The sequence below is a fragment of the Protomyctophum bolini genome (assembly GCF_963924005.1).
Source record: "Protomyctophum bolini genome assembly, chromosome: 10".
NCBI classification, from domain to species: domain Eukaryota; kingdom Metazoa; phylum Chordata; class Actinopteri; order Myctophiformes; family Myctophidae; genus Protomyctophum; species Protomyctophum bolini.
Window position 1 is genome coordinate 31,508,667 of NC_137871.1, and position 26,942 is coordinate 31,535,608.

The 26,942-nt window shown below is 42.6% G+C and overlaps 1 protein-coding gene across 1 annotated transcript in view; it reads left to right on the forward strand.

The window, feature by feature from the left end:
* Window positions 1-719: 719 nt before the first annotated feature.
* Window positions 720-26,942, forward strand: part of LOC308322519 (glutamate receptor 1-like) — a gene marked incomplete at both ends in the record, with an annotated part of 79,407 nt that continues 53,184 nt past the window's right edge. Inside the window, 3 exons of the mRNA XM_080773816.1 lie at window positions 720-807; window positions 1,078-1,212; window positions 20,770-21,009. Of these exons, the coding sequence (XP_080629942.1) occupies window positions 720-807; window positions 1,078-1,212; window positions 20,770-21,009 (463 nt within the window). The remainder of the gene's footprint in view (window positions 808-1,077; window positions 1,213-20,769; window positions 21,010-26,942) is intronic.

Consider the following 26,942-nt stretch of genomic DNA (forward strand, 5'->3'; position numbering starts at 1 on the left):
ATATGGATGAACGAATGAATGATGGAGTGCCCTGTAGGCCAGCCAGGTGTAGCTAATCAACAGTTAAAGAGCTAAATCAACAGTAATGGCTGCGCCCAGCTAGGGCACGGGCACCCCTCCGTGGATTCGTCTATACAAGCCATAACTCCACAAAGTCAAGACAATAGGCTGTGTACTACTAGCCTCTTGGGATAGTTTGTTTATGAATGCCCTGCATACAAACCGGAAGAACTTAAGAAGGGATAAGTGGACGAGTCAAGGCTAGTGAGAACGAACAGCTGGTTGTAAATAAAAAGCTCTTTTTGTCGACACCGTCGTACTACGGACTATAATACACGAGACCGTCATTGTGCTGTGCGTCTTCAGGAGAACTTGTGGTGGGTGGGTGCGCTCTTTGCGTTCTACTGTGGAGTCACCACCACTCGTGTATTAACACAATCCAAGGACACACGCAGCCAGCCTCGGCGTCAGTAGCGCACAGGAGACAGCGAAACAAGAGAAGAGAAGACTGGAATAGAGAAGAGATTCAAGAGAGAGAAGAAGCCTGACCACCAGGTGTTATTAAAACGAAAACTGTTTCTCCCCCCGTTGAATCGATGGCGATGTGACTGCAGCTCCAAAAGCGAGTAGCGGAGAGGGGGAGGATTTAACACCGCGGACGGTCCTTTATATATGCTTGGATTTTGGCTCATTTTCCTCAAGCCAATGCAAAAGGAAATATGCAGGGAAGCTTCGCCATCCTCTGCGCCAGTTTACTGGGGATGTGCTTGGGTTCAAGCTCAAGTTTTCCAAGTAACATCAACATAGGTAAGATAGACGAATGGTGCATGTCACGAATGTTTGCGCTCCGTTGAGAGCACAACACTAGCCCACATAGACTTGTAGCCTACACAATTGTTAATAAGTTTGATGCCGCATGATCACACATAATTATGGCTATCTCGTTTCATTTCAGTGATAGACCATACACTCAATTATCAATCATAACCTGATTATCATCAGAGTGTGAGTGGTGAGAGCCCATTGGGTTCAAAGAGATTCCAGTAATAACACCGCAGGTTCCTTGTGTTCTTACAGGAGGATTATTCCCAAACCAATCGCACGAATATGAGGTTTTTCGGTTCGCGCTCACTCATCACCAGGACATCCCCAAACTGGTGCCGCAGGTGGATGTGATCAAGATGGGGAACAGCTTTTCCATGACATATGCCTGTGAGTACAATTGATATATAATAACGCATGACTTCATAAAACAGTTTTACACTGCTGGCATTTTCCTGCGAAACTGTTTCCTCAATCTGTTGCTTGATACAGTGATGAAAAGAGCGTTTTTTCTTTAGTTTTTTTAAATTTATACAGAAATAAGGCTGCATTTCTGATAGTAGTCTAAATGAAAAATAAATAGCAGTATGTATGGATTATAATCTCATTAATAATAGCATTGTGCCGAGGATTCAATTGTTTTGTGCCTTGAGCGAGAACCAATTGGCATGGGTAACTACTGTATGGGGCTCAGACTCACAGCTGATTGGATAAAGCTCCCCAGAGGGCGACCATGGAAACCACACAGTTACACATCATCATCAGCAGAGGCTGCCGATGCGCGCGCGCACACACACACACACACACACACACACACACACACACACACAGTACACGTGTGCACCAATTATATCATGGTTGTGTTGTTTATTGTAAAGATAGGCTGATCCATGCAGATTTTTGTTTTGTTTTTACGCACGTCATCTTTTTTTTTGCATGCATTTTAAAACGATCCCCTGCCTTTACCCTGAGGTAAAGAACAGCATTTAATTGTGCCACTGCTGCACAGTAACCCTACAGAGGGAGAAACCTCTTTCAGTGCAATTCCTAATAAGCCATGGATTGCTACTTTATCCCCCACCACACACACGCGCGCCAGGCACGGTTCTAGCCTACCCCGCTAGGGTGGGCAGACTGAAAATATGGGGGGGACGGGGGATCCTCGTAAACCCCCAAAATGCATTGAAAACTATATACATCTATCTATCTTCTCTTTCTTTGACCAACAGTAATCCAATTTCAATTAGCATTCAGCACCGTGTCTGTTAACAGCACTGATGGCAAACGGCGTTCAGGTGGGTCAATGTCTCTAAAAATGCTGCCCACCCAATCAACCCAGCACACTGAAGGCTGGATAGCTGAAACGTCATTCGATGTTGTAATACAAACTAAAATGCAGTCTTGGTGTGTGTGACCCATCAAAAAGTATTGAATATTATAATAAGGGGGAGCCTTATTTATAGATTTTTCAACATCATTATAACATAATAATTATTATCGCAACATAATATAGGCCTATGTAAATTTTTTAGGCCTTATTTTATTCACTCTCTACCTGCTTGTATAGCTGAAGCTATGCAAAGAAAATGTTCAGCTCTGCTTGCTAACAGGCTGGCCGTTTAACACGGTTAGTTAAATGGGTGATTGCCCATAACGCTCTAGCCTATAGTTGACAGTTGATCTGTACCTTTTAGCATTATGTAATTTAATCCTATTACAGTGAAGACATGTGAAGTCGATAAAGCCGAACCTCCTTTTTTATCTCTCTAAATTGTTTTCAGTTGTTCATCGGGGGGGGGGGGGTTTCAAATGTATACAAATCATCAATAGCCGATATAGGGCTGGAGTGGTTAATGTATGTTGTGTAATAATTTAAATCTACAAAGTAACCATACAGTAGTAACTAAGTTTTCAAATAAGTGGAGTAGATGTAAAAGTACTAAACATTGGAAAATACAGGGGCACGGTGCACAGTTGGTGGTGCTGTCGCCTCACAGCTAGAAGGTCCTGGGTTCGATTTCCACTGGGGGCGTGTTCTCGCTAAAAAACTAAATAATAATAATACATTGGAAAATACTTCAAAGCACTTGAGTGAATGTACTTACTTACTTTCCACCACTGGGGAAGGGCTGCCTGCAGTCTTATACCAAATGTAAACGGTGCCACGACATCGGTCTCATTAATGTGACAGTGCTCTCGTTCCAGTGTGGATATGTGATGTCAGGCTGTAGGACGAACGAACGTCCAGCATAGTGGGCTCACACATTCTGTATAGCAGCAGGGGAGGGAGATGGACAGAGAGGCTTCATTACACCGACTGAGTAGCATGCAGCCTGCAGCTCCAAGTCGGCGGCTAGGCGACACATGCAGGATGCGTAGGCGTGACATGGCCAGTGTATCTCCATTCTCCACAGTGATGAAACCGTAGAGGCGGAATGTGGTGTCTGGGTCATACTGTGAGCCCCCTTTTTATTCAACTTAAATCGAAAAAAGATCGAGATCTGGATTCAGACACCTATGCAATCTCATTTTGTGAAGAATCGTAAAGAATCGTGCTGCACATGTTGCTTGTCCAATTCACTTTACGTTTACTCATTTTTGTTTGTTTGTTTTATAAATAATTTCATGGAAAGGAATCATGATCTCAATTCATGGAAAATCGTGATTCACATTTGAGCAAAGATTGTGCAGCACTATGGGGGTGGGGGGGGGGGTGGGGGGTAGGCACTGTAACAATGTACATGTGTGAAAGTGCTGCCGGGGTGGGGGCTGTATTATGCAGCAAATTCAATATACTCGCAGGCCAGGATATATTTTCATTATCTGACTTCACTCAACCTGCCGATCACATTCACGCCATAGCAGTCGCGACCACATGAAGGTGGTTGTCATACTCGTTGTCTGTCAATTCAGGATTTTCTAATCTAGCTTGTGTGTGCATAAAAGGGGCAGTGTTCGCAGCATTGTGGCTAATCCAAAACATGGCCAAACTCAATGGCATCAGAGTATTTTATGAAAAAAGAGCAATGCATAATATAATAATCGGTGTTCAGTCATTTTCCATTATTGGACTGCTATATGAGCTCCCTGGCTCACCTGCATGGCTCACACTTTGAAAGTCTTGAATCAAGAGTGCAAACCTTCAGAGATTGTAGTTCTTCCACATCAAAGCTACACTAAAGTAAATACAATTTTATTGGGAAATATCTGTGGTACAGTAGATTATGTTAACGCAAGACTTCAGTGTTTTGTACCATACAATTGTATGTGTATATAGCCACAGGCCCAAAAGCTCAACGGTTAAGGATTATAGGGTCTACAGAATGAGAGGCCTGCTCTGCCGAAAACATTGCGAAAAAAAGTTATGGCCATTTTTATATACCACACCATAGACAATATAAGGAAACATTTGCCAAATGTCATCATGCTTTAAGTAGCATGTGACAATTGTGACTTGTCACACTAGGGGGTTTTCTATAGCCTGGCTAATAAGCCAGACTCCAATCACACTGTTGTGTGGTATTTGAGTCTGGAGATGCTGTGTATGGATCTTGTTTCCCGGGGGGCGGGTTCAAACAAGTGTGCATCACTTGTTTTGCTATATGCAGCTGTGATGCTTGCTGTGTTTTATTAGAATATGCATATAGGGCTGGACCACACATGGACCTAGCTGCAATTTGCAAATCATCTTTTTTAATAATGGGATGAATCTAGAGTTGCAATACCCTCCATTGACTCCCCAGTCCCCACTTATCCAATAAATATCGTTTTGCTATAAATTATTCATGCATCCCTCTTTTATCCATCCGGCGAGACGGGTCGCCACATTTTGTATCTTGTATCTTATATCTTATAATTTAAGATATGATTGTCCTAATACTGTCAAAATCCGTGACTAAAACTAATAAGCATTTTGTCCAAATGACTGAAATGTGACTAAGACTGACTAATGTCTGCATATCTTATGCATTATCAAATGGGGTCTGTTACATATACTGAACGTGGGATACTATAGGCTACTAGTGTGTAAACTGTGTATATGCTATAGGCCCCTCTTATTTAGCTGCTACAGTATTTATTTACTCTTTGAGTGAGAAGTAAAAAAAATATTCTAAGCCTTGAAAAGTCATTGGTTTAAGAAAGCAGGGCTGTCTGTACTACTGTCACTTTGTACCTTTACATAATCATATCGGTGCAAAATCTTTGCACAATCCTCACAGAAAAGGTGTGTTTTTATTCCAGTTTAAATATAATTATACCTGTTGCATATCGGTTATCGGTGATTGTATACCCTCTATCGTATATAGGTCACAAAATTCCTGTGTGTGTGTGTGTGTGTGTGTGTGTGTGTGTGCGTGTGTGTGTGTGTGTGTGTGTGTGTGTGTGTGTGTGTGTGTGTCGACGGGTTCACACTCGATGTGGAAGCTCTGTGATGTGCAGGGCGAGCCAGCCATGTTTCCTTTCCATGCCAACCAATTGGACCATTCACACCTTTTGTTGTGTTCAGCAGGTGTGCAGTGATAGTTTTGGCATCTGTTATTAAAGGGGAATATCTTGATGATTAATGATTCATACCTCCAGTTCTAGGACTTTTTTTTATTATTTACACACAACAGCTCTAAGGTATATTAATGACATTAATGTTGAAAATGAGTGGTATTCCCCTTCAAGGGACCTTATTGTTTTTTTCTTTTCTTCTTCTCCTTCTTCCGCCAAAAATAGAAGTTCTGGCTGAACCTTTCAGTCGGTTTTTGCTCTTACGTCTACACGTGAACTTTGGACCTATACGGACATGGGAAAGTATAGTCGGATTTTAAATAAATTTGTAACATTTTTATAAACTTTTGATCTGACTTCATATCCTTTTATTATGTTATCCCTTGTTTGAGCCAAGTTTAAAGGGCCATAACAATGCTAGAATCTGATTTGTTTAGTGGGAAACATGTATAAAGAACTTATTACACTGATCAAATCAAGTTCTTTACTCATTAATTGATAGTTTATTTGATGTTGTACAACAGTGATTTTGAAACAAAGTCTTGGACTTGGATTTGGACACCTGGCCTTTCAGGTCAGGTTTTTTGTGTCCTGAAAGGATTCCCTTCCATGGATGGTTCTGGTACCGGATGGTACCAAGACCTGGCGAGCCAACCTGGAACTGTGAACCCCCTTCCCCCCACAAATGTCGTAATCAAATTGGAGAAAGAGACTGATTTCCCTTTAGAACTGAATAGGCGCTGAACTGGGACTTTTCAAGTCAACAACTTAAAGTGGCCCCCATTTGTTTGTTGTTTTTCATGAATGTTCAAAGCTGTTTATTTTCTGTGAAGTTTTATAATAGTTTTTCAGTTAACCTGTAATCCCTGTTTCCGACTCTCATTTCATTGGTTTTCACTCAAAACTCCTCGTCCGAATCTGGTACATTTTCTGGTTTATACGCAGTCAATTAATTTATCTTTACCCACCTTTATCATTAGTTATCCTTGCGCAACTTGCTACAAAAATACTGAATGATTTTGCTGTCCAGTTAGCTTGGTGGGTAGAGCTCTTGAACACATGGTCATTGGTTCAAATCCGGGCGCTGCCAACTCAGTGTATCAGTCTTCAAGAACCCTGCCCCCCACTATAAAAAAAAACGAACCTGTCACAATTCCATGGTCTTCTTTTTCTTTCATGTTTCTATGGCTTATTGTGGCTTATTCGTATTGCTTATTGCCTTCCTGCTTGGTCCTGCCTTATCGCTTATTTCTTTCTAGTTAAAAAAAAAAAGCTCTATATTCTGATAGCAATCATTGCAGTGTTTGTTCGGTAACGGGGGTCTCCCCACTTCTCCACTCCAGCACTAGAAAACACATTTTCAGGTGGGTCATCAATTTCACCCAATCAGAAGAAGAGATCAACTTTCATTGTATAGTGTTCCAATTCTGAGACACACACACACACACACACACACACACACACACACACACACACACACACACACACACACACTTCCAATTTCACCTGTTTAGCTTGTATGCTGTATCTCTCCTGATGGGAAGAAATTGGTATCCCAACATGAAAATGGATTTTCAGTTTACAGTTGCAATGATTACTAGGCAAGGGATCTTTTCTTATTTGATTTTTTTTACAAAGACATCACTTACACCATGTTTAAGGTTTAAATATGTAAATATTAACAAACAAGAAACAAAGCTCCATCTGTAGGCTGCATCAGTACAATGTTGTAAAGACGGAGAGGAATACATTTTTACTTGCATTTGAAGAGAATACTACCCCCATAAAGATAAATGTATAGGATGCTGTTGCAGCAGCTGTCAAAGCGACACGCTCCAACCCGAGAAACGTGTGCTTCTGGTGTGAAAGGCAGTGGTAGAAAGTAATTAAGTGCATTTCTTAACACATAATCCACCGCTGCCGTTGATGTACGGCAATTAATACATGTTACACTACCCGCCATTGCCGTTGATGTACGGTAATTGGTCTTTTATAGTGCTTTTGATTGATCAAGTCGCAATGCTACTCACGTTAGCATCGGGTTTGCTAGCTGGTGTCAATAACACTGGATCGTGCCATCTTGATCGCAGTGCACATAAACACCCATTTTATGCGTTTCTTTCAATCGCCTGTAGCCTATCAACTATTCCTTGTCCCAGATGGCATTTCTGGTCAAAACGGTTTATTCCACGGCCCAGAGCTGACGTTGTGATCCCCCTCCATTATGTTTTAGCAGCACGGACGGTAGACAGGAAGTGATCAAGGATCTTCACACACCCTAACATAAGATCATAACATCCAGTCTGGATTTTTTGCTCTTCAAAATAAGAGTTGAACGGGGGAAAATGCTGGCGTGAATTATATCACAAGTTGGGTAATGCGGTCGGACTAAGTACTGTACCTAAGTACTTTGTATTACCGATTTCCAGTACTTTTACTGCTACTCAACTCCACCACTACTTCTCAGTGGCAAACATTGTACTTTTACTGCACTACTTTAGTTACTTTCTACTAGATTTGTATTACGATTACAAAACATACAGTAACCACTTCAGCCCTATACATTTCGAAAACATGAAGTGGGACATTCTGCATTCAACGACTACTTTCTACTTTTGGTACTTAACCTACATTTTGATGCCAAAATACTTTTCTACTTTTACTTGTAACGAAGTAGTTCTCCATTGCAGTATTGACTTTTACTTGGGTAAATCAATTGAGTACGTTTTCCACCACAGCCTGTTCGGGCCGTCATTTCACGGTGCAGGAAGTGGCAGCGCTTCCGCGTCCAGTGTGTGAACCTGCCGTGTGAAAAAGCCAAGGGGTGAATGGGCCCTTGTCCCTGACGATGAATGAGGCTCCGGATGAGGCTGATACACATCAGCTGGCTCCGCGAGCGCACACACACACACACACACACACACACACACGTGCGCACACACACGTGCACACACACGCACAGGCACACAGGCACAAAAGCGCACCTCGACATTCAAAATGCATGCACACACCAGCACGCAATTAAAATGCAGGGTCACGTACAAACGCATGCATGCATACATCCAAAAAACATACACACACACACACACGGAGAGAGAGGGGGAGAGAGAGAGAGAGAGAGAGAGAGAGAGAGAGAGATGAATGTGTACTTGCTTTCATTAGAAGTAAATTAATGGCAGTTACATCATTGTGTGTGCGCGCACGGTTGCACGCACATACGGTATGTATGTATGCATTTATACGGTATGTATGTATGTATGCACTATGCATGTATGTATACGTAACACCCCTGTTTGTAGTGTATGTTGTTAATGTGTGTAGCCTACCTCTGTGTGCTCGTACTGTACACACATGATGATAGGAAAGAGCTTCCTGGATTTACTCTTTTTACTTACAGCAGCTAAAAATAACTGCATCGGATACCATGTTCACACAACATATTAGTCACTGTGCTCACTTATATCACATTACCATAATCTGCTATTGACTTGGTTTATAATAAGGACGTCGCTGAATCGCTAGAGCTTCATGAACAATCCCCTGAAGGCCTCTTCAGGGGATTGAGGGACTCCCCTCTTTGATATCATATATGTGTGTGATGGCTAAGTCTTTGGGTAGAAATCTCAAATGTAGAAGAAATTTAATTGTGAAAACAGAGAAAGCTGCAATTCGAACCACTGTGGCGACTAGTTTAGAAGATATAATTATATTAATTTTGATTAATGAGCAACCAGCTCTGCATTTAATCGTATGCCCAAACCCAACCATGCAACCCAAAAGAAAACTAAGACTAATTGGGATCAATGGCAAAGACAATTCGTGTTGTCGCTCGAATCATGGCCGGTAGTATTTCCTCAACTCTCAGAGGATCCTCCGAACACTCACAGTAGCGCGAGAGGATCTGACCTCTGTGCGAGCTAGCCCTGATCGATGAACGGAGCACCACACAGATTCACAGGGGGCCCGTCAGCCTGATCAATACGGGATAGATGAGGACGGTGTCGAAAGAGAGAGTGTGTGATTCATACTGGGCAGTCCTCGAGGACGGATATAGAATTATTAGCAGTTGATGGGCATGTGTGTAGTTCCGCGCTACACACAGGCATAGGTTATGCAGCGGTCAAGTCCAGCCACATTGAAAGATGCCTTCGCGTTTGAGTAAGGACTGGCCAGTGCACTTGTGCAAGGACACGCTGGTGATTGGCCAGTAGACACTTTGAGTGGCAGTCGGGGGAAAAAGGTCTCGCCAGGACATTTACTTTTCTGTGCCTTTTATATAACTCTATGGTTAGACCTCCCCTCTCCTCGTGGTTGTACTTTATCGTAACTGTAGGCTACTTTATCCCCTACTACAGGCTTTCTCAAACTGTGGTGCGTGCACCACTTTAGGTGCGCAAACGTTCTCTAGGGGGTGCGTGACATGAAAAGGTGGACAGTTTATGGTGTTATTTAACACAATTAGTCACCACTCACTTTGTCCATGCTTTGCTTTTGTATCTTTAGTTAACCACACTAAAATCCAGGGGGGTGTCAGCTAGATCAGGGGGAAATAGGGGGTGCACGACCAAAAAAGTTTGGGAACCGCTGCCCTACTACTACTAGTGGGGGCCGTGACCATTTACTCCAACATGAAGGCGATTCCGCACTCGGTTGAAGGACATACAGTATCTCAAGTTCGTCCAGCAATAATGCGCACACTGTACCAATACTGATACTATGACATTCTATTGGAGGGACTCTGCACTGTTTCACCTAGGGACTTCCCCTAAACGTTTTTTCAGCTCACATTGGCTCATCTTGTCAAGCTAGAAGCAAAGCTATGTTGGCTACGTTGAAGATAAATTGTTGCTGAACCAAAATAAGTTTCATATCTATGTTGAAGTAGCTATTGTTATTTAAGCAATATTACATGAGAGGATGTGCTTTACCGTTATTAGTGCACGCCAGCGTCATTAAAAGATAAGATATTCACTAAAAAAGAATATTGTTTTAATGACGGATGTAGCTACTACGATCACAACTGTCCCAAGAAAATCTCCATATATGGCCAGTACAGAATTCATTCCATATGTCTTGAGCGTACAGAGTTTGATGGGTCAGATCAACAGATGGAATTTCAGAAGAGGTCAGCTCTATATATCGATGGCAGCGGGGGCAGTGTCTTGCACTGTACAGTGTTTGATGAGGGCCCAGGTAGGGCCGGGCCTTAATTTTCATTTGAAAACTTGAAACAAGATATTCTGCATAATGAGTACTTTTACTTTTGGTAATGTAATTACGTTTTGACGCCAATACTTTTGTACTTTTAGTCGAGTACATTTTGAATTCCGGACTTTTACTTGTAACAGAGTATTTCTACATTGCAGTATTGATACTTTTACTAAAGTGAAACATTTGAGTACTTTTTCCACCACTGCATGTGAGCGTGACGAGGCAGGGGTGGGGTCGAGGATTGGAGGTCAAGCTGTCATCACACACCTGGTGGATTGTGTCAATCAGACTCATGGGAGCCGTGGTTTATTGTGTAGCTGCCGTGTAAGCTGTCTGTTCACAGCTGTGCTGAACGGGTTTGTCCTCAGGGTTCATGGGACGTATCACAATGTAGTCGGCTGAACAGCGTGTCACTTTTCCCCTCCGGACATTTTGGGACAGGGCAGATATTTGTCAAGAAGAAAACCATGCTAGCAGAGAGAACCCACTGAGTGGCAGTGATGGAGTGTGTGTGTGTGTGTGTGTGTGTGTGTGTGTGTGTGTGTGTGTGTGTGTGTGTGTGTGTGTGTGTGTGTGTGTGTGTGTGTGTGTGTGTGTGTGTGTGTGTGTGTGTGTGTGTGTGTGTGTGTGTGTGTGTGTGTGGCAACACCTTGCTCACCCCCACACGCACGGAATTGATTGATTGAATAGTTTAATAGACAGAATGTATAAACAGCAACATAGTACATAGTTGTTTAAAGTTAGCTTAAGTTGTGGTATATCAGCAAAAACAAAATGCTTACCACTAGCTTTCTTCACAGATGTGTTCATAAAGGTGACTACTATCACAGAGAAATGTGTTCCAAGCCAACTCCATTGGGACACTTTGTGGGAGCCAATCAAAGTAGGGGTACCCTGAGGGCATAATATTAGGCTAAAATGTACCAATATGAGCTTGTGAGGTGTGTAATTAGGGGTTATTTGGGGTGCTGAATCCGTTCCAGCCATTACCTTTCAGTAAAAATGACACCCTGGGCATAAAATTGGCCACGCCTACTTGTGTACGTCCCAGACATAAGATATTATATGCATACTGTATCTCTGTGTGTGTGTGTGTGTGTGTGTGTGTGTGTGTGTGTGTGTGTGTGTGTGTGTGTGTCCTTGCGGTCTTGTTTCCATTCAGCATTCAGGTCCTGGGTATTCAATTCATAATCATGACATGAAAAAAAACAAAATTCAAATCATCACAAAATCATATTTTAGTACTGTACGTAGCATGCACACCAATAGGTCTTTTTGAATGGTACATGTGTGTCCCTGCCTGGGTCCCTCGGTCCCTGGCTGTGTCCCTGGCTGGTATGCTGTGTCACTGTTGCACAGCCACACACACACACGCACGCGGGCACACACACACACACACACACACACACACACACACACACACACACACACATACTACTACTTTCAGTCCTGCTTTGAATTCTCATACTTAAAATAATTCTCAGGTGGCTCTGGCAGCTGGGTCCAACTTAAGATGTGTGGGTTTGACAGTTATGACTTGTGTTAGAATATGACGTGTCTGGTGGGGACGAGGGACAACTTAGCTTGGAGGAGGAGGAGAAGAGAGGGACACTCGCTGGGTTGTGTCAGCTGTCATGTTTTTCTGCAGTGGAAACAGATGTTTGGTCCCCACTTCGTCATGAATCTCAGCCACTACTGTCTGCTGTAATGAGGAACAAAGCTTGTTAAACTCTGTGTAACTCAGCCCCACTAACTCTCATGTTGACTGCACTATAGACAGCAGCTTGTCATCCACACACCACAGTGTGTGTGTGGGCGTTGTGCGATGCTAAATGACTGTTCTGATGTAAGAGACGAAGAGAGACATGTAGCACCATGTGTACTGGTCTGTCAGCTCTCGTTGAGGTGTGGGAAAATTGCTCATTTGCTGCCATAAATCAGTGGCTATCCAGCCAGTGTATAGTTTATAGAATGGTATCTATCGGTTCCTATAATACTGTATGCCTGCATCCGCATGTCTAGTCTTCCCCTCTCCACTTCCTCCCTGCTCCACCTCCTCCTGTCAGAGGAGTGAGTGATGGAGGGATCGGGCCTTCCCTCTCCACCTGCTATAGCGCTGATGCGCAGATGGAGGCATTATGTGCTGAGTGAGGGTTGATCGACCCCCCACCTGGAGCGTTTTGGTCCGGGCCAGGCTCTGATCTGCTGCCCAGGCAAAGTGTTTATTTAGGGGCAGACTGTGGGGGCTGTGGGAGGAAGTATGATTGGAGGTGGTGAGAGCAACGGCCTGAGACTGCCTATAGATGATAGAGTGAGTACCAGTGGTGTAAATGAAGTACATTTTCGTAAGTGTTGTACTTAAGTGCAATTTTGAGGTATTTGTACTTTACTAGGAGTATTTCCACTCCACTACATCTCAGAGACAAATATTGTAGGCCTACATTAGTCCACTACAATATTTGAAAACTTTACTTTGTAGATTTGGATTATTACAAAACCAAAACCACTTCAGCTTCGGTCATTTGAAAATAGCAGATCTACAAGCTAAAATGTGTCACGATGCAACGCATTGGGAGCTTGTAGATCTGCTATTTTCTAAATATTGGTCTATATTTGAAAACTTGAAATGAGACTGCATACTGTAGTATATTATAGTATACTATAGTGCATAGTGAGTATACTTTTGGTACTTTAAGTCCATTTTGATGCCAATACTTTTGTACTTTTACTCAAGTACATTTTAATCCCGGACTCTACTGCAGTATACTTTTAGCATACTTTAAGTAGAGGATGTGAGTACTTTTCCATGAGTACCAGGAGCAGTGGGCAGCTTCGGGGGCAGTGCCCCGGGGAGCAGTTAGGAGTTAAGTGTCTCGCTCAAGGATGCAAATCGGAGACCTTCTGTTTCCTCCCAGGTGGCATGGCTATACCAGTATGGCCATACTGGCCCTATTCGAAGGTGTGATAACGGCCATACTGGCCCCATTCAATGGTATGATAACGGTCGAATCCGCTGCCTGCTGCATGTAGCTAGTTCTCTGGGAGAGTGTATACATTGTTTTTGTGTTTGTTTAAATGTTTCTTAACTGCACGAGGGCTCCCTCGAAAATCCTCCAATTCAAATTTGAAACAATATATTACTCATCTAATGAGGCAACAAATTGCCATTGTTTTGCTATCAGTCCGTCCGTCCGTGTGTCCGTCCGTCCGTCTGTGAACAGCTACTCTCCGGCACCGTTAACCCGGTCGATGCCAAATTTTGCACACACACTCCCTGGATGCCAACGATGAACCAAATTGTCCAGAACGTCCTGTTATAGCGCCACCAGGAGGCAGACTTTCGAAAAACTTTCTGTCCGCAAATAGTTAATTTTGCAGGATTTTGAAACAAAAAGCCTCAAATCCTGAACGCAGCAATTTACGTGAAATCTTTCACAGACTTTCCTACTAGGCTGAGGAATATATGCCACCCTTTTCACATTGGCCTGTTATAGCGCCACCAACAGGAGGATTTTTGCAAAACACCTGTTTTGAACAAAATGCCTCAAATCATCCAATTGCCATCAATGGTGTAAGAACAAATGGTAGCCTTTTCACATTGGCCTATTATAGCGCCACCAGGAGGCCACAACCTGACCTGGCCTGGTGGAGAGTATAACCATGTTGTCCCTGTTTCCTCTCTAATGGAGTCTAATGCCTCTAATGTGATGTCTTTTGAGGATCCTCCGCCAATAGATGAACGTTTAAACTACACAATTGTTTGTGCTAATTCTCTCTCTATTCATTCATTCATAAATTTCTTTCTCTCTCTCTCTCTCTCTCTCTCTCTCTCTCTCTCTCTCTCGCTCATTCACAGTAACATACATTTCTACTGCTTCTCTCTCTGTCTCATTGCCTGTCTGTCGTTCTGTCTCTCTGCCTGCTTCTCTCTGTCTCATTGCCTGTCTGTCCTTCTGTCTCTCTACCTGCTTCTCTCTCTGTCTGTCTGTCCTTCTGTCTCTCTGCCTGTCTGTGTCTCTCTGTCTCCTTTTATCTCTCTCTCTCTCTCTCTCACACACACACACACACACACACACACACACACACACACACACCTTGATGTGTGCTGCATGTCTACTGCTGCATTGACCTCTGCTGTCATTAATAGAGCTGATTAGCTATTAGACTGGAGGGACAACAACATGCTCTCCGCTTTTATTAGACAATCCTCTGACAGTTATTAGCCACGGATGGTTGAGTGGAGGAGGATTTGTGTCAGACATGTTTATGTCCCTCTCAGAGTCTGTTTGAGTGACCCTTTAACCCACGGCTGATGAAAGTGTTTGCAGGTCATGAATATCTGGCCTCCATCAATCTTGTCGTCTCTCAGGACAGATGCTCAGAAAGAAGAGGGGACAGATCATCTAGCTAGCAATGATAGTGTGCTGTCATCCATAATGACTTAAAAGCTTTATAGACTTAAAGCTGCAGGAAATACTTGCCATTAATATAGTGGTTGCAACTGTATTAATTGATTGCCTGAGTCCCGTGGTGGGAGTTCTGCTCTGGTTTTGGTGAATATTAGAGAGAGAGTGAGTGCATTTTCCGACAACGGCAGCTGCTGCGGAACACCCGCGGCAGTCGGTAGTGTTTCTCGGCGGCATGAGTCTAACACTATACCCCTGAACATAACCATAACACTATACCCCTAAACCTAACCATAACACTATACCCCTAAACCTAACCATAACACTATACCCCTAAACATAACCATAACACTATACCCCTAAACATAACCATAACACTATACCCCTAAACGTAACCATAACCGCAAGCACGACGCAACGCATCAGCTGCATGCGGAACACCCACTAATAGCTGAATAAAAATATACTATTATAGAGCCCTGAGGGACTCGGTCAAGCACATAGTTCGGGTTTAAATGCATGGTGATGCATGTCAGCCTAATTGAAAGCATGTCTTCATCCTCACATTAGATCACCTTAAAGATCACCAATGTAGTGTATGGGTTAGCGTCCTCTTTTTAAGGCCAAAATGGCCATTTGGCCCGATACATTGTGTGTGTGTGTGTGTGTGTGTGTGTGTGTGTGGGCACACACACACACACACACACACACACACACACACACACACACACACACACACGATCATCAATAGATAATTGTAAAAATATATATATATATATCAGGGGAACTTCAGCATCTAGACCCAGAGAGGACCTTTATGGGTGCTGCGTTTCAGCAGGGTACATACTATACCCCTTCTATCTGGACTCCAATGTCTGTTCAATCCCCTCTCTGTACAGCCAGGCTTAATGATGATTTGTGGAAGGTCTCAAAGCAGAGGAGAAATCCTGTGCGCGCATTTTAAGTTCAAGTCGAATCCACACGATGGATGTGCTTTAGAAATGAAGAAGTCTTTGGCCTGAGGATAGAAACTGAGCCTATACTGGGCTGGTCCAGAACTTCAACCCTATAGCTTATACGTGGGCAACTGGCCACCTTCACACGTGGCCCTCAGGTTAATATCAGGATACTGATAAGTTATTGATTTGCAAACTTGACCCACTTGAATTACTTTGTAGCTTAATGAGTACTATTTATATTTCCAATCAATTTTTATTTAGTTCAGAAAGTTACGTCCACTTCCACTTCAACCCTATAGCTGATACGTGCGGGCAACTGGAGGCCCGAGGGCCACATGCGGCCCCCACCTTCACATGTGGCCCTCAGGTTAATATCAGAACCCTATAGCTGATACGTGGGCAACTGGAGGCCCGAGGGCCACATGCGGCCCCCACCTTCACATGTGGCCCTCAGGTTAATATCAGTATTATTGATTGATTGATTTGCAAACTTGACCCGCTTGAATTACTTCGTAGCTTAATGAGTACTATTTTCATGTCAAATCTATTTGTATTCATTTCATAAAGTTAACGTAACTATTAAAGGCATTTGAAAGGCATTTGCAATTCAATAAAAAAAAATACTTTTCAGGATTCCAATGCAAAAAATAATCGCAAATATATGCGACGCGTTTTGAGTTTGTAGATCGGCTATTTTTGCTATGACAGTAACTTTGGAGTGAGTGTGTAAATATAGTGTCCCTGCTATAGCTCACATTGTGCATACAGTAAACCACACAGCTCAAGTCATGCTGCCACGTCAACCACAGCTCAGCCCATATTACTACATGTAAACCAGTGGTTCCCAAACGTTTTCACGCCAAGGACCCCCAAATGGACACTAACCCATTTTGGGCGGGAACCCCTTTTGGTGTTAGCATTACGTTATGCTTTAGCTATTTAAAAATAGCAGATCTACAAGCTCATAGAGCTTGTAGGTCTGCTATTTTTGAAAAATCGAAGAACGACTGACATAGAAACATAGCTTTTTCAGAATGGGCTAATTAGCCTGCGGACCCCGATTTGAAGAGATATGCCAGGGACCCCCATATAAGAGAAGATTTTTACAGCTCTAGCAGTGATTCTCAACCCGTTTAATTTAAAGGACCCCCAGTTTGACATGCATTATTCTACGTACCCCCATTTAACAGCATTTATATCTCTGGGACAGCAATTTATATTGTCAAAACAATGTTAATTGCACGCACGCAGAGATGGGACAAAAATACAAATACTGGGTCAAAAAATGTATCTAAATACAAAATACAAATACTGGTCTGAGAAATGTGTCTAATGATAAGTAAATTCATAATTGATTGCCAAATATTAAATGAATGACCTGTCAGAATGTCTAGAAGATTATTAAGAAGAACTTGAAAATATGAGCCTTGTGAGGTTAGTCTCCAACAACTGAAGGCCCTCCCTACTCTGCCTCTCATTTGTGGTTCAATTTGAGTGTTTAAGCTTTGATTGATTGATTGAAATATGTATTAAGTTTGCAGAATTACAGTACATTTCAAGCAAAAAATCAATACAAAGACTGTTAACTGTGAGTGGACGACCCAATTTAAGCATTACACTTGTTTACAACAGGGTCCACCGCATTTCATCAAAACATTTAGAGAAGTACAAATAGACACTTCTATATAGTTAAAGAACAGCACAGGAATTCATCATAAAGGAATCAAAAAGGGAAAAGAAACATATACAGTGAGGGGGAAAAAAGGGGGGGTGGTCCGGGGGGATTCAGATTTTCCGGGGGGCAGTTTCGAATTGCAGCCGTCCGTAGGTGCCCTTTGAGAGCGGTTCTGAAGGAGTCAAGGGATTAATATGTCTTAATGACTGTTGGTAGGGCGTTCCACATTTTGGTGGCATAGGAGCGAAAATAATTTAGTCCCTTGTTTGTGCCGAATCTGGGTTGCACATGGTTTGTTGCACTCCCTCTGGTGTTGTGGGTGTGGACTTCGTTTACATTAAGGAAGTATTTAGACAGGTACATGGGTATCTTGGTGGTGTATCAAATCTTGTGGACCAGACCCATTGCAAGATGCTGTACTCTGTCATCGACCCTAAGCCATCCCAGCCTGTCAAAGTGGGCAGGGGTGAGGTGGGTTCGGGGGGTGAGGCCAAGTAGGAGCCTGACCAGTTTGTTTTGGGAGGTCTGGAGCCTTGTTTTAAGGGCCTTTGAGGTGCTGTGGTACCAAGAGGTGCATGCATAGTGATAAAATGGCCAACAACGTAATCAAAAAAGTCAATCAAAGAACAAGATTCCTTTACAGGATCTCCTCACTGGTCAACAAAATCACCTTGAAGACCTTAACAGGAGCCCTCGTACAAGGTTTCTTTGACTATGCATGCACCTCTTGGTACCACAGCACCTCAAAGGCCCTTAAAACAAGGCTCCAAACCTCCCAAAACAAACTGGTCAGGCTCCTACTTGGCCTCACCCCCCGAACCCACCTCACCCCTGCCCACTTTGACAGGCTGGGATGGCTTAGGGTCGACGACAGAGTACAGCATCTTGCAATGGGTCTGGTCCACAAGATTCGATACACCACCAAGATATGTACCGTACCTGTCTAAATACTTCCTTAATGTAAACGAAGTCCACACCTACAACACCAGAGGGAGTGCAACAAACCATGTACAACCCAGATCCGGAACAAACAAGGGACTAAATTATTTTCGCTCCTATGCCACCAAAATGTGGAACGCCCTACCAACAGTCATTAAGACATGTGAATCCCTTGACTCCTTCAAAACCGCTCTCAAAGGGCACCTACAGATAGATGGCTGCAATTCGAAACTGGCCCCCATAAAATCTGAATCCCCCCCACCCCCCCCCCCCCCTTTTTTCCCCTCACTGTATATGTTTCTTTTCCCTTTTTGCTTCCTTTATGATGAATTCCTGTTCTGTTCTTTAACTAATAGAAGTGTCTATTTGTACGTCTCTAAATGTTTTGATGAATTGAACATGGTGGACCCTGTTGTAAACAAGTGTAATGATTAATTGGGTCGTCTACTCATAGTTAACAGTCTTTGTATTGAGTTTGTGCTTGAAATGTACTGTAATTCTGCAAACTGTTAATACATATTTCAATCAATCAATCTGATTTATTAATCAGAAGGCGGAATAGAAGTGACATCACACATTGTGTTGTGTGTATGGGTGGGTGTGTGTATTTTGCCCCTACAGTTTAAACCTGAGGCAGTGTCCACATGTGTCCATTTGAGAATAAAATTACATTAAAACAAAAAAAGTATTTTATGTATTTGAAATACAGAAAATACTCAATCTGAAAGTATTTAGATACAAAATAGTAAATACATCTAATTTCTTCCATCCCAGCGAAATACAAATTACAAAATACAAAAAAGTATTTCAAATACGTATTTCAAATACATACATGTATTTCAAATACTGCCCATCTCTGTGCACGCACCGCACCGCACTGCACGCACCGAGGATAAGCCATGCCTATACAATTACCCCTCACAGCCCTTTCATGCTCTTCTTCAGATGCTGCAGTTCTTGTCAGATATACAGCCTCTCTCTGTGTGTGTGCAGCCGGCAATGACGTGTCTGTCATTTTATATCTGGCTCATTCTAAGCACTAAGGACTCTGGAGGGTTCTCTTCTTAGTATGAGCTGTTCAGTTATACCCTCTTACCAAAAACAGCTGCTGTTTTCAGATCATTCATATAGAAATTGTATATGTTTAGCTGTGCAGATGTCGGCATGTTGAAGAGATAGTCATCTCCATAAATTATTTCTTCAGCTCAACTTCCATCAAAGTCCAAATAACGTCCAAAAAAGCACCCCATGCTTGCGCCCCTGCCTACTACTGGTAATTTGCGGGTGCACGCACATGCTGCCGTTGTCGGAGCGTCAGTAAAACGTGATAAAGTCAGGGACGTGCACACATAGACATCAAAGGGGGCTTCAGCCCCTGCCCTTTTACCCATCTGTAAAACAACTGTCCTCTCCAGACAATTAATGCAGCATTTACTAGTGGAAGAAATGCAAATGCCACTCCTTTCCATGCCATACCGGAAAGCAGCATTCAGGAGAAAAGCTTTTTTCCGAAGTCTCCTGAACTTGGAACGCACCATTTTGCGTTGAACAAATTTGTTTCTAAATCCATGTCGTACAAAGGCATCTCCAGTAGATAAAGAGTGCTGGTTGTGCCCCGAAAATAGCTGATCTACAAGCTCTCAACACGTCACAGCATAGGTCAGTGGTTCCCAGTGTGGCGTCTGGGGACCCCCAGGTGTCCTTGAGAGAGTTCCAGGGGCTCCCCAGCTAAATGATAGTTTGGAACCAAATGGACCCGACACGTTGTGAGCTTGTAGGAGAGGCTAATGTGGTTTATCCATTTTATATTAGTCTTTCATGGATTATTACACCAAGGAAGGTTGTTGATGTAACCTGAGTGATTGAATCATCTCCTATAGACAGACAGGTGTTAGATTTACAATACTTTTTGTGATGTACCGTAAATATAATACAATTCGATTTGTTTTATGTTCAGTGATAATTTGTTTAATTTAAACCATTTTGAAATATTTAAGATCGTGATTAGCTTTTGCCATTAGAGCTGAAAAATCAGTATGTGAAATAATTTTTTATAATCTGCAAAAAGTACAGGAAACTAGGAGGACAAAGCTGCGGCCAAATCATTAATATAAATCAGAAATAAGAGGGCCTAGTATAGACCCCTGGGGGACACCACATTTTAAGGCGGCACTCTCTGATGATTTACCGTTGATGATAACAAATTGTTCAATCATGGCTCCTCTCTGTTTCTCCCACTATCATGTCCCCCTCATGGCAGTCTGCTCGCAGTTCTCCAAAGGCGTCTACGCCATCATTGGCCTGTACGACAGGAGGACGGTGAACATGCTCATGTCCTTCTGCGGGGCGCTGCACGTGTGCTTCGTCACGCCGTCCTTCCCCATCGAGACGGCCAACCAGTTCGTCATCCAGCTGAGGCCCGAGCTCCAGGACGCCCTGGTGGGTGTGATCGACCACTACGGATGGACCAAGTTCGTCTACATGTACAGCTCTGACTCAGGTAGGCTGTTTGTCTGGCTGTCTATCTTTATGAGCGTGCATCATAAGTAAGCTAATAACCTAACACCTGTCTAACAGTAGAATATCTGTACAATTAAACTATGCAAATACTCTATAGAGTGCTATGTCTACATAAAATGCTATCTAGATTACATACGTTGAGCCTTTGCGTATGCCTGTAAGGTCGTCTAGGCTAGGGCAAGTGCTACAGCAAGAATCTGGGGATAATCTCACACACTACTACTACACAGATAACTGTCAGACTTTTTGTGCATGCTGCCAGTGGGACATGGAACTCAACCCACGGATACTGTTCCAATGCTTCAGTGACAACTATATTATTTTTGTGAATTCATAACCTCATACCTGCAATGCTGATTTGGAGGCTATGGAGTGGAACTATAGCTAATCGGGCACAAGCAGTCCGTTCGGCATATGGGATTATTACACACGCCAGAGCGTGTAATTCGACACCAGTTTTTTACAATACCTCAGAGACACAGACATATCCAGAGACACAGACAAAACCACGTGCATAAATATGCACCACACAGACTGAGAGTGACACATGAGTGCCCTACTACAACACAAAGCAGCATTTATTCCGCCGTACATTTGCACACACACTTACACTGTCATAGTCTGATGGATGTGTTCGCCAATATTACAACACCTAATCTAAATAACACATTGTTAACACATACTGTATACTCCTAGGCCTACTGATCCTAATCATCATTTTACACACACACACACACACACACACACACACACACACACACACACACACACACACACACACACACACACACACACACACACACAATGCTTACTATTATACAAGTGCATCTGTGCATGCATGCTTTTTGGGGATTGATGTGATGGCACACATCCCCGCCAATGTCATATATACTGTACTTTGGCCTAATGGAAAATACAAAAGGAGGGTAGAGCCAATACTATTCAATTCAATTTGATTAAAAGTGTCAAATCACAACAAGTTGTCTCAAGACACTTTTTCTTTTTTTTGAGCAGAAAACGACAGAGATCCCACCCAGAGCAAGCAATATTGCGACAGTGGTGACGAAAAACTCCCCCTTAGGAAACGCCAAGCAGAACCCGACTCTAGGGTGGGCAGCCATCTGCCTCGACCGTGTCGGGGGAGAGAAATAGACTATAGATACTATGCAGTAGAAATGTGACTTTACACAGGCCTTGCGGAGACAGTTTATTTCTGTGATCACTTTTAAAGCTACATTCCGTATGTTTTATGTCCACTGTGGTAATTGCAACTACAATAGAGTGCTGAAGTCCTGACGTCACACACTCATCCCCTGGTTTGCGGAAATTGCGGAAGTAATTTTTCAATGGAGAATAACATTTGTCATCTTAAAGTCGTCGCATATAAGAATTGTGGTCCAAATATAAATAAACTGTCCATGTGATATTGTCAAGGAGAAAAAAACAGAAAAAAGGTATTAGGTCATAGTATTAGTCGACGAAATCGACACAATTCTCAATGGAAGGGCCCTTCCGATTTGCTCGTGTACATTATGATTATGTTTATGTTTAATTTACGTCATATTTAGCGTCATTTTTACCTCATTTCTCCGTTAATTGTCAATGACAAATCTTGAGACGTGTGGGGACAAGATTTAGCGGACATTTGTCCTGAATTTACCTTTCATTGTCAATGGCAAATCTTGAGATATGTGGGGACTAAAGGTGAATATATTTTTAAGGGGCCCCTCAAAAATAGTATGTTTTTCACTCATTAGGGTGATGATGTCATGTCCATGTGTGGTACAGCCCTATGGAATTCATGGAATGCATGTGCTAGTAACGAATTGATACTACATAAGATTAATATGAGCATCAAAGCACTTTTTATTAACAATTTATTTTAGCACATTCCATAGGGCTGGACCACACATGGGCAAATTACATCATCAACTTGCGGCAGGAGTTTTCCCTATTGAGTGAAAGATGAGCTATTTCTAAGATAAATAACATATTTACAGTGTTTTTAATTACAGTTATATAAAGCAAGTATAATGTATTTACCCATATAGATGTAGGTGATGATCCAGTCTTCTCCATGTATGGCTATCCAGATTCCAGGGTTTGATGAGGTCAGTGTCGTGATCTTCATATATGGAGACGGCCATATATGGAGTGTCAGCCATATATGGTGGCGTGCCGTGTCACAAGGGGTAACGGACTGACGACCTTATATGGTGTCGCGAGGCATGAGGGACTGACAGCCAATAGACCTACAGTTGCAAATAATACTATTTTAATGATTAATCATCTATTCAAGTTTTGTACATTTTTGAGGGGCGCCAGCCCCTCCTATATACAGGTTTAATGTTTGTTTTGTAAACGCCATTGACAATGAAGGGAACATTTACGTCATAATGTGTCATATTGTCTCTTTATTGTTAATGGCGTTTAATGTTTGTGTTGGCACAGTTTCTTTTACATTTCTTTTACATCACCATAACATCACCTACCCGGAAATGAGTTCGATTTTAATATATTAGCACCCCTCACTTCACAGTTCACACAGGTGTGATTTTTGTTTTTAATATTGGGACATGAACAAAATTGACAAAATAGGGGGTGTCTACTGACAGAAAGAGAAGAGAGAGAGAGAAGCTAGTCTCACCTGCTCTTCTAGATGTTTCCTTTCTTTCGCTTCGGTGGATTTCTTCCCAATATCATATTTGGCTTACTTATGTATGCTTATGTTAACATAACATAAGCATATGTAACATAACATATGTACTTATGTTATGTTTCCGCTGTATCCAGTGTTGCTGAGAGGTAACCACACACAGAAGAAAAACACGCATCCAAACTTAGTCATCCCCTGAATGGGGTCGAATGTAACGCCCCAAACTGAAGTTAGTCACCCTCTGAATGGGGTTGAATGTACTGTAGCACCCCAAACTGCAGTTAGTCACCCTTTGAATGGGGTCAAATGTAGACATTGCGTGGCACAGACACATTTATTCTCTTCCAGTGTCTCTGTATAGGCCGAGGACCCAGAAAATATATATTGACCTTGCACTCAAAGAATGTATTCAAACTCTCTCTTCCATACTCACACTCACACACACGGGAATGAAAGATTAAGCCATTCAGGGCACAGTTTTCACAGCCGCCCACATAAGCAGTGTGGCGTTGGACTGTTCTCTTGTCAGCACGTACGTGGTGGGGGTTGAAGAAGAACATGGATGCATCGTACAATTAGAGTGTGTTTTTTAGCTCGTACAGTTACAATGTTCCTGAACAAACAGGAAGACAATGGACCTGTCAACACCAGGTGTACCCCCAACCCCCCCACCCCCGTCTCCATCCAATCAGCTGCAACCTTCCCATAATGCCGGGCCATCTGTCCCAGGTGTTGTATGTGTTGGTGCATGACCACGGTGTGTGTGTGTGTGTGTGTGTTTGTGTGGGGAAGAGAGTTTGAATACATTGTTTGAGTACAGATTGCATTAGAGAAACGTAATGTGCAAGTGTAGTGTACGTGTCTAGCTTTGTTTGTGTACCTGTGATCAGTGACGCAGATTTGTGTGACTTGATCTTCACACGGTTTCGTCTGCCACCGTATAGGCTTAAAAACCAGAGCACACATAGAGCTTATGTGGTTCCACAACTTGCTTCTTTTTTTTTTACTTCTTTCCTAGATAGAGTCAAAACCGCAATGTTGTCTATGGAGTGAAATTATCAAACATTTGCACAAACACAAAAGTAAAGTACAGATTGTCAAATAGCACAATTTGTGAAAAATCGTGAAAATGTGGCACATATCTTTTAATATATATTATTTCACAGTGATGTTTTTAACCAAAATATTTGCTTCTGGGGTTCTCTGGAACAACGTTTTTTCAGGTGGGGGTCCGCGGCCAAATACAAATAATTCTGTGGGTCCTTGACATGAAAAACTGAGCACCAGTGCACCACTGATACGTTTTGTTGAAAACTGCCAGGATTTGGAAGACATTTGTAGGATCTGGCTTCAGGTCTAAATGTTTTAAAAAAACAATAGCAATAGCAAGAAAATAGTTTCTCAAAGTATCCACTGTATTTTCCATTCTGTTGATTGCCTGTTGCTCGGGTGTGCATAGTGTTGCCGCTGGCCAGAAGGGTACTTATGGGTGGCCAGATTCTATTATGATATTATTCTCCCCCAGGTGGCCTTACGGGGACAATGTGTACCCACCACCAGACAGGCTCTGATTTATAGAGCTGCATCAGCCTGCTAGCCACACTTAACAAAGGCAAAGAAGTATTCAATAGTGTTGTATACTGTGACGAAAGAAAGAAAGAGAGAAAGAGAGAGAGAAAAAAATGCAAGTCCATTTACCTACCATACTTGTCTACTCTATACCCTACCCTACCCTACCCTACTATATGCCCTGTGTACAACTGCACATAATTATAAGCTGTTAGAGTCTATGGGCCGTATTTTCGTCAGTGCTAAATCCCTTATCCCTAAACTTTTTTACTATCTTGAAAATCATTTTTCAAATAGCCGATCTGCTAGTTGAACAATTTCAATGTGTTTTTCAAAATGGTAAAAAAGGGATAATGGGTTTAGCACTGACGAAAATAGGGCCCTTTCCTATCTTGCCCCTTATCGCTAAACTTATTTGCCATGTTCTACTATTTTAAAACATTTTAACTAATTTATTGCGGCTAACTGTTAGCATAATACCCAGTTCCAGGTGCCACCATACACTTTCACTTTAAAAGACGGAGTTTGCCCGCCCCCCCACACACACTCGCTACACACACTCGAGTATCATTGGAACAAGCACACACTGTTTACCTTTTGTCATGAGCTTTTACATGGCGGAGCGTCGCGGTACAAAGGCACAAATTAAATTCAAAATTTGGATGTCAGAAGATCCACCAAGGACAGTTCTCCTGGAGGTTTGAAAATCCTCCTATCAACTGCTTTACACTGATTATATTTTCAATCCCATAGCTGGAGTGGTGGGGCGTTGCCATTGGAACCGGACCAATGTTAAATGCTGCGGTGGGACTCGACCATTATATAGAGTATACGTTGGGGTACGTATATATATATATATATATATATATATATATATATATATATGGACCTGGGATATGACGCCCAGGTCCATATATACCCCCCCCCCCCCCCCCCCATCGTCGGGGTACGTATATATATATATATACAGACATGGGAAAGAAATAATTAAAATTGTTCACCTAGACAATCTTACATCGACGCGTTGTAAGCTTGTAGATCAGCTATTTGAAGCTATCCGTTTTAAAATAGTAAAACATGGCAAATATGTTTAGGGATAAGGCTAAGGGGTGGCGCAAGATATAGCTGTAAAAGCGAGTTAAAGTATCATAGTAGAGTTGTCAGTTACAGTGGCCGTGGAGCTTTCCATGGTGCTGAAACAACAACCACAGCCACTGCTGGCAATGTTCAGCTCTTTGTCTCTCCTGGGCCTGCTGGTCGTTCACATGGCTGTGATTGACTGCCCACTGTGTTCCCATGTCTGTCATCAATTTCATGGCTCCTATTTAAATCTGTCGGTTCACCAATGAGAATCACTGAATGAGAGCGGCAACATGGAATTACCCATAGGGTTGGTGTGTGCACCTTTCAAGCAAATGTGCACCCCTCCTATATAATTTTATGCCCACTCTCCAATCATCCCATGTACAGTATTTACATTTACTATACACACGGTGGCCAAAGCCCATCCATCTTTGCATTTCGTTAATGCCGTGGTGTCACAGACTGATGGGAACCTTGAATTGCCTGGAGAGCAGCTGTCCATACATTACAATAGACCCAAGGAAACATCTGTCAGAGGCTGTGAGCGGGTTGCAGACTCTTGGCATGCCCTGTGTTGTGCTCCCCCCATTCTTTAATGACACCAT